This window comes from Pagrus pagrus, assembly GCF_965226575.1.
Source record: "Pagrus pagrus genome assembly, chromosome: 3".
Classification (NCBI taxonomy): Eukaryota; Metazoa; Chordata; class Actinopteri; order Spariformes; family Sparidae; genus Pagrus; species Pagrus pagrus.
In genome coordinates, this window is record NC_140187.1 from 29,437,703 (window position 1) to 29,451,269 (window position 13,567).

At 38.1% G+C, this 13,567-nt stretch overlaps 1 protein-coding gene across 5 annotated transcripts in view; it reads left to right on the forward strand.

Moving 5' to 3' along the window:
* The window catches only part of cntn6 (contactin 6), a gene marked incomplete at its 3' end in the record, with an annotated part of 124,742 nt that extends 111,388 nt beyond the window's left edge, over window positions 1-13,354 (forward strand). For 3 of the 5 annotated variants that reach the window (XM_084349048.1, XM_084349049.1, XM_084349047.1), the window contains 3 exons: window positions 3,566-3,746; window positions 9,758-9,870; window positions 10,731-11,003. In XM_084349048.1, the coding sequence (XP_084205174.1) occupies window positions 3,566-3,746; window positions 9,758-9,870; window positions 10,731-11,003 (567 nt within the window). Of the gene's footprint in view, window positions 1-3,565; window positions 3,747-3,835; window positions 4,136-9,757; window positions 9,871-10,730; window positions 11,004-12,943 lie in introns of those variants that run through there. The other 2 variants (XM_084349050.1, XM_084349051.1) reach the window with 2 other exon arrangements.
* Between the last annotated feature and the right edge of the window lie 213 nt (window positions 13,355-13,567).

A 13,567-nucleotide genomic window follows, 5' to 3' on the forward strand; every position in this document is an offset into this window, starting at 1 on the left:
TATTAGAATATCCCTCACCACTACCACAGAGCCTCTAGAGCACCACTCAGTCAATCAATGCTTATGGCTGAATGAACACCAAGTATCTACAAATATTACTTTTAATGCTACTTTTGAATTAATTTTGTTTTCCCAACTGCTTGGTGAAGCTTCTGAGAAATCAGGAGATTTCTCACCAAAACGTAGCCCGTCTGTGATTATCCAAGCATCTTAAAATGCGGTTAAAAATCGAATAAAATCAGTTAATATGAATAATACTACCATAAAGGCATTGCAGCATCACTCAAAGCACAGCAGAAGTCAATCAACGCCCTTAGCTAGAGTAACACCAGAAATCCATTAGAAGAAATCTAATGTATCATTGGAAAATGTATAATTTCATCTGCTGCTCCCCTCTGCTGCCACCTGAAGTGAAACACTCATTTGTCCTTCATATCTCCAATTAGTTGTGACTGACTGAGCTGTTTTTCTCTTCTTGTAAAAACGTGTCACACAGGAGAAACAAAGCTAACCGATGTCCCTCTAGACAGAAAAATATACTGTAACTCTGCTCCATACACTAGCAGCACATATCTGGCACATATATCGTGAAACATTGCTTTGGGATCACTCATAACATCTCGGAATAAGTTTTTGCAAGCCTGATAGAGAGTATTCCTGTGTTTAATGTCTCCGTCTGGACACTTGACATTGACAAACAAGACAAGCGTGCCAGTATTGTCAAAACAGCTGGAAAGATAGTGAGCTGCCAGACAAAGTCATTTGATGACCTTTATGGTAAAGCTAGGAAAGCTTCGTCCATCATTAGAGACACTCATGCCATACTGAGTGTGACTTGCTACAGAGTACCCCAGAGTGAAGATCTCCAAAGGATCTTTTGTTCCGAGTGTAATTAACTCTGCGCTCCTCTGTGTAGAATGGAAGCAGTGCATTGTGTGTATGTTGTATTAATTGTTGTCCAATTTTTGTGATGCGGTGAAACATGCTGTAGACCTGCTGTAATGTGATGGTTGAATGTACCTGGTGCGACCAGCCTTGGCATTTGATGTTCCTGCCTTGACTGTATAATAAAGTTGCAATTATGAACATCAGTATTAACAGATTAGCTTTTAAGTGCTATATGAGGGCTACTGTTAGCATGACTAGTGGCTGCTATCAAGCAATTGTATTAATGTTAACTAACTAGAGTTGCTTTCTGGCAGGTCATTTAGATAACAGCTTTGTAAAAATATAATATGATATGAGGGAGGAAATGGTGGATTGTGTCCGGTCCTTGGCTGCAGCCTTCCATTTTAGAGAAATCAAAACTTCTTTCATTCTGCCAAATCAGTCCTTGCATTCAATTGTATTGCATTATTCTAATTTAATGCATACAATTATTTACAAATGCTTGTTGGAGTTACTGATCCTGAGGCATGCTGTTTACTTTGACAGTTACTGCGATACGCTCTTCAGATATTCAGATCTTCTTCTCACAGCTTCCACAGATCGCAGTGAAACTTGAGCACTGTCACGCTTGATGTATCTTCAAATCCAACCAAACAACCACTTGTTGATGGGCTATCCCAGAACAGTTTTTACAATCTGCACATTGGTAGCATAATATTACCGCCTCATTATCCCACTGGGGTGCAACCACTTAACTGCCCACTCATTTTAATTATAGTGGAGTGGACCAAATTTTCTAGCCATTACCAAAGTAAATAATGGCTTCAGTGAGGCATAATCTCACTGGAAAAAAACAAAAAAAAACATTGTCCCGTGGTGGTACAACAAAAGCAGCTTTGTTGTCTCCTCAAATATCAACAAGTCATGCTTAGCTCACAGCCAAAAATGCAAGTGTAAAAACCCCTAAAATTATTCTAATCTAAATGCATGCTTGTGTTTCCACTAATATGTCACCCATCAGAGATATTCCAATAGTCACACATGTCCAACATGATCCACATTAATTCAATGTCATCCAGGCTGTTGGTGGAGTCCAGTGTCTGAGTTGTATAGTATCCTTTGACTAATAAGAAAATGTAAAAAATGTACGAGAAATGTGTTCATGAGTAGTAGTAGTAAAGTGTCGAACTTAAAAAGATTCAGTAAGACCAGGTTTGTATAATACGTACAATATACTTTCATCAGAAATCCGATTCTAGAGATGATCATGGAATTGATACAGAAAACATGTCAGAGCTTTAAAACTCACATGTTTGAGAACATGTAAACATGCATACTACAAAGAAATCCTGGTTTTGGTTTCTTTGTAGTATACCATATATATTATGGAAATGGTTTTAACAAATAAGTATTCAGTTTATTGAACAGGAATCAATAATTTTTTAAAGGGACAACTGATGTACCTTTTTCATGTTAATCCAACAGATATTTTTTTGCTTCTGCAAAGTTTGACAAGCTCTCCATCATAAGTACAGTTGCTAAGCTATGATTAGACACTCACTGATTGGGGTAGGGCAGGGATACAGTTTTAATACTGTACCGTTTGGTACTAAAAAACTGTTCTTTTTCTTTTTCCACAAGATTCAATACAGAAAATGAAGCTTACCATATAAAAATAACATCAAATATCTGTGCCTCCCACACACAAACATCGGTATTGTTAAAACACTGATGGTATGATGCACTTTCCCGCCACTGTCTCCGTAAGACTTTAAGTTGCAGCAAGACAGCTTTAAACCTCCCTACATCCCTCTCTTTCATCCCTCTTTGAGTGTGAGTTTAGATTATGTTGATGTTAAAACTGTAAACTTCTTCTCCTCAGGTATTTGAGGTATTTTCCCAAGTGCTGGTAAAACTGCTATAATTAAACTGCTGGTGGGAAAAAGAAATAACACCCTAGATGCATCTGTTATCAGCAACTCCAGGCCCTGTCGCTAATCTGCCTTTCCCAACCAAGATCCCTGAAAAACCCATGTGCAGCCAATTGAATAAGTACCTACTCTCAAACCATCTGTTTGACATTTTCATGTCTGGTTTGCCTGTCTTGTGTTCGGGTCATAAACGATCTCCCTATGAATACAGATTCTGACAAGGTCCTTATCCATGTACTCCTCACTCCCAGCTGCTCTTGGTATTGCTGATTGTCGGATACAGTATCACTTAGTAGTTTAAAAAATGTGGGTTGGACTGCCTGAGGGCCTACAGTAGCTGATAACATGGAACTTTTTTTCCCTTCGCCTTTTAAGTAGGGTCCTATAGAATCACTGCTTCAGCATATTAATGACTTAAACCTAGATGAACTCAGAACTTCATGAAGTGAAAGCAGAAGCTCCATAATGAGTCTCCATGAGTGTGCCCTCCGTGCACTTCTGTATACTGTATGACAGCTGGCTCAGTTTCTAACTATATGCAACACTTTTACTTTTGACCTGCATAGATGCATTCTAGAATAATTGTTGTACGCACGTTTTAATAGTCTCTGGAGGAAATTGGCCAAATAAATTAGATTTGACTTGACTTAGTTGCCTCCACTTTACAGATCTGAAAACAGATGGAAAAAGACACAGGAAGGCGCTGTGGCTGCAGGTCCGTGTTAACCTGTGTGTCTTTGGTCCAGGTTCTCTTTTGGGAGAAGGGATCTCAACAGAGCGAAGCAGAGAGAGTGAGGATTATCAACACCACAGCTCTGCTCACTGGCTTGAAGGGCAGCACCGTCTACCTGATCTCAGTCAGAGCCCAAAACAGCGCTGGTCTCGGACCCTGCAGCCCCGCTTTTAACATCACCACCAAGAAACCACGTGAGGCCGCACACACAGGACCCGAACATGTGCTTTGTTATATAACATGCTTATCCTTTTACTTACGTTGTCCTTATTCCTTTACCCAGTAGGTGTCTGTAGGTTGAAGCTTTAGGAAACAATCACTTCACTGCCAATATAGAGAGGAAGAACTCTACCAATGTGTTGTGTTTGTTATGTTTTTGTTTCTATTATAATTTTTCTTGTTAATTAAAATGACAAATACAATTTAACCAGCTTCCAGCCTGGGATACAATAAATCTTTTATTTTCCAAAGGAGAGGTCGGATAATTCCATGTAACTGCTGTCACCATTTACATACCATTTCTCTCTCTCCTACATAAATACATGCAGAACGTCTTTACTATTTTTCACATCATCCTCTTTCTGACAGAAGGTGGCTACTTCACTGACGCTGTAGCGTCCTCTCGGCTATCGTTAGCTGGCTTTGAGCAGCTTTCTGAGCTGACTGAAAGAAGTTGGTCATTACTGTGTTATTTGGATGTAATACCCTGGCCAGCTGTCATGATTTGGGTTTTGGGTTTGCTGTTTCTTGTTTTATCGTGTAGATTATATTCTTGTGTGTCATGTTTTACTTTCCGCTTCCTATCTTTGTGTTTTTCCCACTCTTTTTCTGTGTGTATGCCTTTTCCATTCTCTGCACTTTCCCCTCCCTTTTTGCTGGTTCATCTGTTTCTCCTGCGTCTGCTGTGCCTGTTCTTTGGTACCTCCGTCCTTATGTGTTCTCTATGTTCCTGCCTTGTTCTCCATGGCCTCTGGTTTGTCCTCAGTTTTATATTTTTCTATAGTTATTTCCTTCGACGTTCCTTTGCCTGCCTTTTTTTTTTTGCATTCTGGACTTTGGATATCAGTTTATCATTAAAGCTCACTTTTACTTTTACCTCCCTGCCTCTTGCATTTGGGTCCCTATTTTAGGGACTTTTAACGCAAGTTCCCTCTTTTTCGACTGCTTTATTTTTCTTTCATCACAATTGAGGTTGTGACATCACAAGGAAATTCACTACAAGTTTAGATTGGTAAATTTTTCAGGTCATGTAGCTTGTTACAGCAGGGCAATTTTGATAATCATTTACAGATTGTTTTGTTTTTTACAGTATAATGAAGCAAACTAAATTTTATTTTAAAAAATAATAATACAAAATAATTCAATAAGCAATGGTGAGTATTTTGATGAATTCTCTTTTTTTTTTATAATTACTTACGTATGAATGTTGCTGGTGTCTGTGAGCTGCCCTTACAGTTTGACCCCATCAAGCTTTCACTTTTTTCTCCCCTAATATTATCTGACACAAAGTATTTACAGTTCGCTGCTTCAGCGATCTCAACAGTCAATCTCCAACTGAAATTTGCTTTTATTATTTGCAATTCAACTAACATTTTGATAACTTTCATCCCTTACTCTTTAAATGACAGTTTAACTATGACATCTTTTACATTTCAACTAACAGTTGAAATTAACTGCTTTCAGTGTTTACATACACAATGACAATTCAACCACATGTGTGATCAAACAGAAGTTTCACATGCTTTCACCTCAGCTTCTTTCAATGCTAACATTTCAACTGACACTGCAAACTGTGTCAGAATGTCAGCGTCAAATGACCTTTTTATGAGAAAAAAAAAAAGTGCTTTATCCCTCATTTAGACAAATGGAAACTGTGTTATTACTTAAAGGGACCCTATGGAACCTCTGTGTTCTGCTGGAGGACGGATGTTGGTTTATGTAAGCAGCCCTGATTTCTTAAACTGACGTTAGCTACAGTTGCTCTCTATTAGCAGAGACAAGGTACTCGAGAATGTGCAACGTCGCATCCTTTGGACTGTCGCGGAAAATCTGACTCGAGTCCTTCACAAAGAAATCGACAGTCCAGCAGAAGTAAACAAATTAAACAAATCAGCCAGAGGCGTGTAAAGGCAACTGAGAGAGATGGCTAAGTTCTCATTTTTCACATCACGTGACAATCTGCTCATGAATGGCCATAAAAAAAGTGATTAATACATGTAAATTAATATAAATTGTTACCTAAAGCCCCTTTGAAAACAGTAAATACATGCTGCAACATGTGTCAATCATCAAAATTCTGTACTGGCTTCTCAAAAGAAAATTACTGTAAACATAAACTCCTTAGTCAATATGGTGCATCGAATCATAAGTTTAAACCTTCATTATTATTTTTTGAGAATGTTTTTGGTGCAACACTGTAGTCTGATTAAATCAGTTCCAGCTGTTTTCCGGCATTATGTTCACACATGTCTACATCAAAGCTGCTTTTCCAACCCTTTTAGCATAGTTTTAAGCAACCTCAAGGTTACATGTGACTTTCACAGTCAAACGCTGTGTTAACGCAGTGAATGAGTGATGAGAAAACATATCTGTTTCTTAGGAACCAGACTGAAACAACAGTCAACAGGCGACCTTAATCTTACCGTACAGTATATCTGCTCTTAGTGTGAACTCTTGCGTTAACTGCCTTGCAAACTTGGTCCTAATGTGAGAGTTGTGTGAAAACTAAAGAGAACTCTGTGTGGAGAACCAGAAAACATTAAATGACAGGTTCACATTTTTTCAAGTCTGTCTAAAAAGAGAGACTATAACTCTGGATTTGAATTTTCACACAGCTGAAGCTTCATAGCAGCTAAACTTTGGAATACATTTTTACTCATAAGCTTTCACCTCCATGAAAGAATGAGAAAGGGATATCTTAATGTCCAGTATGAACAGTTCTTCAACAACATTCAACAGCAGGAAACACCTGTTTCAATATTCATATGGGCTTCTGACTATTGCTTTAAGACAGCCTTGAGAAATTGTGAAACTCTCTTTTAAAGGCCTGGTGTGTAGGGTTTAATGGCATCTAGCAGTGAGGTTGTGGATTGCAACAAATCAAACACCCCACGCCTCACCATCCCCTACAGTGGCCCCTGAAAACATGAAAGACCCAGAATCAGACTCTGCAGGAAAGGACCTGCTTCCTCTGTAGTCAATAATACTCATTCTAAGATTACAGAAGTGAAAACATAATTATGAATATTAAATCCTATACACTGGAGCTTAAAGAGAGAAGTACATTTGAAGCTGTGATCACTGCATTCACAGCCTCAGACCACAGGAATGCATCAAATCAATGATGGTTAACTGTGTTATTACTGTTATTATTATTATTATTATTATTATGTTATGTGCAATTGCAAATCGAGGCCAGTCAGTCACTCAATACACATTTAATATCTGACTGCAAACATGTATATTCAACCTTTCGCAATCTCATGCCACCTTCTATGTTCACTTCAGCCGCTCTACCACTGAAGCTGTTTGCTGAAATATGATGCAGTAAGGTCTTTTGTGCTGCTTCAGGTTGAACTTTTCATTTCGTCCTATTTCATCCTGTGCTTTCAAACACATAAATTAAGGGTTAATCAAAGAGTGTGGGTTTTCTTCTATTTTCTTGACCTCCATTTTTCTCCAGCGTCCTCCAAAAGATTGAAGAGGAAATCATATGAAGTGCATTCTTCTGCAGCACCAGGGGCTAGATGCATAAAACTCTGTGTAGATTCACATCCAAAACTGTGTGCATGCACAAAGACAGAAATATGTATACCAATTAATTTTGTCAGATTTATACATTTGTGCGAACCCCTGATTCTGTTTTATAAGTCTGTGTCAATGTGGAAACAGGCGGGTGCTTCATTTCTACTCCCACAATTATCCATAATTGGATTTAGACATGCCCTTAAGAAACCATTTGCATATTGATACTTTGTGCCCGCTCCCCTACTCATTCAATAGTGGACTCATCTCCATCACCAGGAGCCATATAGTGGAAAATCACGTGGTTATCGCACTTCCTTATCAATAAATAACGTTAACATGCCACTGTATTATATAATATAATATAATATAATATTATACTGTATATACTACATTATATTATATGATATCATATGATATTATTATAACACTTAATTACATTGTGCGTGTATTGTTTTATTGAATTCTAAGCAGACAGATCACATTTGGTTTAAGTTTAATTAATTATATGTATTATATGTTTATATTATATGTTTAGCTGCCACTGTGTTACAGGCTACACAGCAGAAAGTCTTACAGGCCACTTAACCTCTGCATTGTTTTGATTAATTCACCACCCAGTGAGCATTTTCCTGTTGAACAGACGGTCAGAACTGGTTCAAAAGTGTCAAAAAAAAAGTTTCCCTCTATTTGAAGACGTTGATTAAACATTCACATTGAGGGCACACTCACACTTGTTGCAGTGTTGCTCCTCCCCAGTTACCTATTGTTCATACGTCATCACATCATAGCGTGGTCGCTACAATATGGAACAAGAGAGAACATGACTAACTTTACTGACTATTTTGTGGCTTATTTTGTGTTGTTTTGGTCATAGACAACTCTCTCACATTCCTGGATTTCTTGATTATGCAAGGCGGCGCAATACACATGATTACACTTCATGTCCATGTTGCGCACCCGTGCGTGTGCTCATTCATGAGCATCCGTATTGTGCTGAAGTACACCTCTTCCAACTGTGCCAGGGCCAAGGAAGTGTACCGTGCTTGAGCGTGGTACATAGCGCTCACATTAGTCAAACAAACTGGGCTTTGGGGGTCAAATGTACTTGGGCACAGTACGTATGGCCTAGTGTGAGTGCACCCTTAGACCATATTTTATCAGGATTTACAGTACTGGCTTTCAACTGATTCATTTTGATGTGGTTTCTTAGTCAGGCTCCAAAATGATGATTTTTGCACAATATATGATAAAAGGTGTTATAAAGCAATAAGAAATGTAATAGTGAGGGTAGGTCTCAAACAGCAACCTTATAAATTACATACAGCTGCCCTAACTGTTCAGCCAAGAAGGCCACCACACTGTCTTTAATATCGTCAATAATCGATACCGTCTCTCTTTCACCCTACAAATGAACACTTTATCAAAGAGATTACGTGTTTTCTGCACGTTGATGTTGTAACCGCATTTTAGCTGCTTTAAAAGTGGACGAAAGGACTTCGTAGACCTTTGAACCGCATTCCACCCAATTTTCAACTAGAAATCAAAGTTGAAATCCTGGTTGGTGCTCACTGGGGTTCATGTTATTTATTGATAAGGAAGCATGAGAAACACGTGATTAAAAATGATACAAAGTGCAGAATAAGACAGTGTAACAATATAATATAATACAATATAATACAGTGGCAATTAAATGTTACTTTTTGATAAGTAAGTGCAATAAACATACATGATTTTTTTCTGGAGCCAGACCCTTCTCAACCCTTTAGATAAGAAAAAACAAGAAAAACTACAACTGATTGTGTTTCATCACTGTTGTTCCCCATCAGTATCAGAAGTGTAACCATTAAGTACAGCTGAGGCTATTTACAGCGCCTGTACATGAACCTGTAAACCATAATCACAGTAATATGTCAGTCATCATTATAAAACATCAGGATGATTAATGATTCATCCATAGAGCTTATCTGGAAATAGACTTTACAAAGTGCTTCACCATCACGGATCAGATGAAAAGATCACTAACAGGGTGGTAAAAATTCAATTAAATAAAAAGAATGATAAAATTCATCACTCATGATTAAGAATTAGACCTTTAAAATTCACCTCTCAGTGACATTTTTACAGAAGGCTAGACTGAAAAATAACACAATCAGTGAAACTGGCAAACAACCTAAGCTGAAGTCTTGTGTCTCTCACTTTATATGTCCTCCTCATCATTTTAGCCACAGCTAACTCTAGAAGAATGTGTGTACACATTGTCTGAAGTTTGCGAGAGTTCCGCACATTCTTCCTTCACAAATACCAGTTTATGTGTGAGAAAAGGAGTACGCATGTTTTTTGTGCGTACACATCTCCACATCAAGGCAGACTGCAGAATTGGTATAGAGAATACTATTGATGACAATGAGTAATTCATTCATTTGTGAACCTTGTGTCTGTATAATTACATGTCTTACAGCTCCAAGTCAGCCTCCAGGGAATATTGAGTGGAACCTGACCAACTCGAAGATCTTTCTAAATTGGGAACATGTCAAGGCGATGGAAAATGAGTCTGAGGTGACAGGATACAAGGTGAGTTTGTCAGAGTAATAGCAGTAAGTCCAGAACTGGGGGAAACAAATAGAGCCTCTGCAGCTGTCACCCCAATAAATGGCTTTCTCATTGCACTGGAAAGATAGACCTGAGCACTCCAGTATTACATTATGGATTGGCCCTGTCTGGCCTTTCAAAATTAAAAGATCTGTTCCAGGTGATAAAATGTAAGGCGTCATGCCACAGAAGGAATTGAGCTTCTCCCCACCAGTACGACAATGAATCATATTTGATCTACTTTGCATACCTGCATGAAAAAACACTGTTTTTGATGTTACATTTTGATAATGCTTTCCACAAACATATATATATATATGTGTGTGTGTGTATATATATATATAGTTCTCCAGAGATATGCAGCTCTGCTCATTTAATGAAAAGTCTTTTGTGAAGCTGTAAGGGAGACAGCAATGGTTTAATAATTTGGAGAAGGCAACACTGCGAAATAAAAGTGGAAATGTCAGTTTTAATGTTTTTAAATCTAAACTGACAGTTTGACTCTGTTTCTTTTGAACTATGAAAGAAAACATTATGCTGCATTTTGATGAAGATGAAATTACACAACTAAATGTGTAAAAAGGATGTCTGAGGTCCTGTTCTGAAAAGCCTTTACTCCTCCACTTTGAGTCATCGGGCCAAACCAGCACCTCGCGAGGCATTTCGAATTCATTACCTCCTCTGCAGAGAGACTGTATAATCCAAATCTGGCTGCACACACTCCTCCTGCTTTTGTTTTTACACACTAATTTAACATGTTGAATGAAGTCATGACGCTTTCAATTCTGGCAGTTGAGGCAAAAGAATGAAAAATTCATCCAAGGCTCCACACTCTCCTCCAGGTTATGTATCGTCAGAACTGGCATGGCAGGACGACCATACTGGAAACCAATAAGACCAGTGTGGAGCTGCAAATCCCCTCTGGAGAGGACTACCTCATTGAGATCAAAGCTCTGACCAAAGGGGGCGATGGCGCCAGCAGCGGGCCCATACGCATACCAAAGATGTCCAGTAAGTTTCAAATACTGTGCAGCATGCAAATGATTGGAGTTGGAATTAAGCAGAGAGGCAGTGGGATGGGTGCACTCTGTGTAACTAATCCCCTGTGTGACTGATACTGTTTATCAGCTTTGCCGTAGCTTGAACAAGGCCTTCAGAATACACACAGAAATTGCAATAAGACTGCGCCACATGACTAGGAAGAGGAGACACAAAATATACAAAGTAATCTCCATCCACAAGGTTGTGTTTTCAGTCCTCTTTTTCTGTCTGTGTGTTGTCAGGATGGTTCACAAATACTTAAAATGACTTACTTGGCCATAAAAAGTGAGAATGCAACCACATTGAGATGATATATATACATTTGAATACACAGTAGAAAGTAACTGTATATGTGCACATTTCTACATGTACACAAATGCACATATATGTAGGCCTACATATGTGTATATATGTTGTTTATACCCTATAAACAGTAGGGGTATAAATTACCAGTTTCATCACGATACTATATTATATTGATGCTTTTGACAACAGTGCGATATTTGCAGATATCAGAGAATCTGTCATGATATGATTTCGCTTCTATTCAATCCAGTGGCCTGTGATCGACATGAGACGATATCATATGACCATTTAAGACGATAGATTACAGAAGAAGCTGCCATCCTTTTCTTTTCTGCTTTTGGCCTTAAAAAACAACAAAAGTAATTGTGAAACGGACTCCACACACACACAAAAAAAAAGTTTTAGCAACGAGAACATTTCACAAAAGTAAACAACTCTGCTCAATATTAACTGTAAGGGAGATAAAACAATTGTTTTTTGCTAGTCACCATTATTAGCTAATGCATATGGCATTGTACATTGCATGAATTAGCCTAGCGGCTAGCAGACTTTTCCTCTACTCATAGCTTAACAAATTACATGTATGGTTTATACTTTTCCTACTCACCACTGGTTTCAGTGACTGAATCTCCCGACGGAACATTATAGTTAAATTGTAGTCTGCATGCACATTTTTTCAGCCTAACATTGTTCAAACAGATGTTGTGACAGCAACACGTTAGCATCTTGAGAGGAGAGTAAATATCCTCATTGTCTTTTTCTCAGCTGCTTACCATTACCTGCCTGGTGCAAGCACTGTTTGAATATTAAGGTTGGCGGTGTGCATGGACGGACAGGGTGACACAGATGTGCAAGGGGAATTTCAAAATAGATGCTCAACTGAAAGTGATGACATGGATTGAGGTTTTTAGGTTGCAATGATCACATTAGATCACTGATTATTGAGTCAATATATTGATCCGATCCATCGATTGTTAGACCCCTAATAAATACATATATATGAACTTTGAGTGATGTTCTGAATGTTGCTGGTATTTAGCCTGTATGACGCATTAAAGCAGCTTAACAACACCATTACTCTTTGGTCATAAGTCTGACTTTTGCGTAATGTAGAATCCCAAATACTACTTTTGCATTGTCAAAATCACAAATTTAGATTGAAGAGATGTGAACTTGAGTCTTTGTGACTTGATTCGGGTTGACTCAAGTCACTGTTTTTATGACTTTCAACTTGACTTGTCAAAAATGAAGGACTTGAGAATCGACTTGGACTTGGAAGTTAAACATCAAGGCTTGACTTATCTTGAGTTATCTGTTTTCTTTTCTTTGATTATATTTATTTCACTGAATATCAATCATTTAAATACAAATTCAATACATTGTCATATCTTTCAAAGAGGTTGCCAATAATCCTATAACTAGTCAGGTACTAATACCTAATAAAGGCCAGATACTAGATAAGACTTGCAGTATCATGGCTCAACATGGAACTTGACTTGACTTGAAAGAGCCTGTGACTTGATTTGCCTAAGAAAAAATGACTTGGAATTTGCTTGAGACTTGAACCAAATGCCTTGAGTTACATGTCTGTGAGATTGTAATGCAGACGTTTCAGGTGTAGGTGCTGTCTTGCTCTTACTATATTTAAGTTCTTACAAGGCCAATAGGATTCCATGGTTAATATACATTTTTGTTCTTGTCTTTCTAGGTCTTAACTCAAAAGGATGTGTGTGTCCAGTTCCAGTGAAGATTTGCTGTTTCATGATGTTCTTTGTATTTTCTATGTTTATTTTGTAGCTTCTTATTCCTTTAAAATTAGCCCTGGACGTTAGAATGGATATAGTCTCTGATTCTCTCCTACATGTCAGATTTTCAGAATAAGCAGCCAACTAAAAGGGTTTCTCAACCAAAACTGGATGAGGGGAGTGTTCTGACAGGTTGTCAAATGCCCACAAATCTGTGGCTGGACTGTTACTCATAGGGAAACAGCATAGTTAGAAATATTTTCATCGGCCTATTTTCAGGACCACTGCAATCCTCCAGGATGCATGCGCTTGATAAACATGGAGAGATGAATTTCTTATCTGTCATTTTGAAATGAAGCCCAGTTTCCCCTTTCTACTGTCTGTTTCCACCTATTTTGCCTCAACTTCCAAGTTATTTTCTTGGCTTGCTGTTAGGGTTAGGGTTACAGACCAAAAGGTACAAGTTTCACTTACTTCACATACACCATCGTAAAGAATTCGGTTAATAATAATTCACTCTTGCTCTCTTCATTTGGACTTAAAAGTGTTAATCCTTTAAATGAAAACAAATTCAACTGCAGCCATAT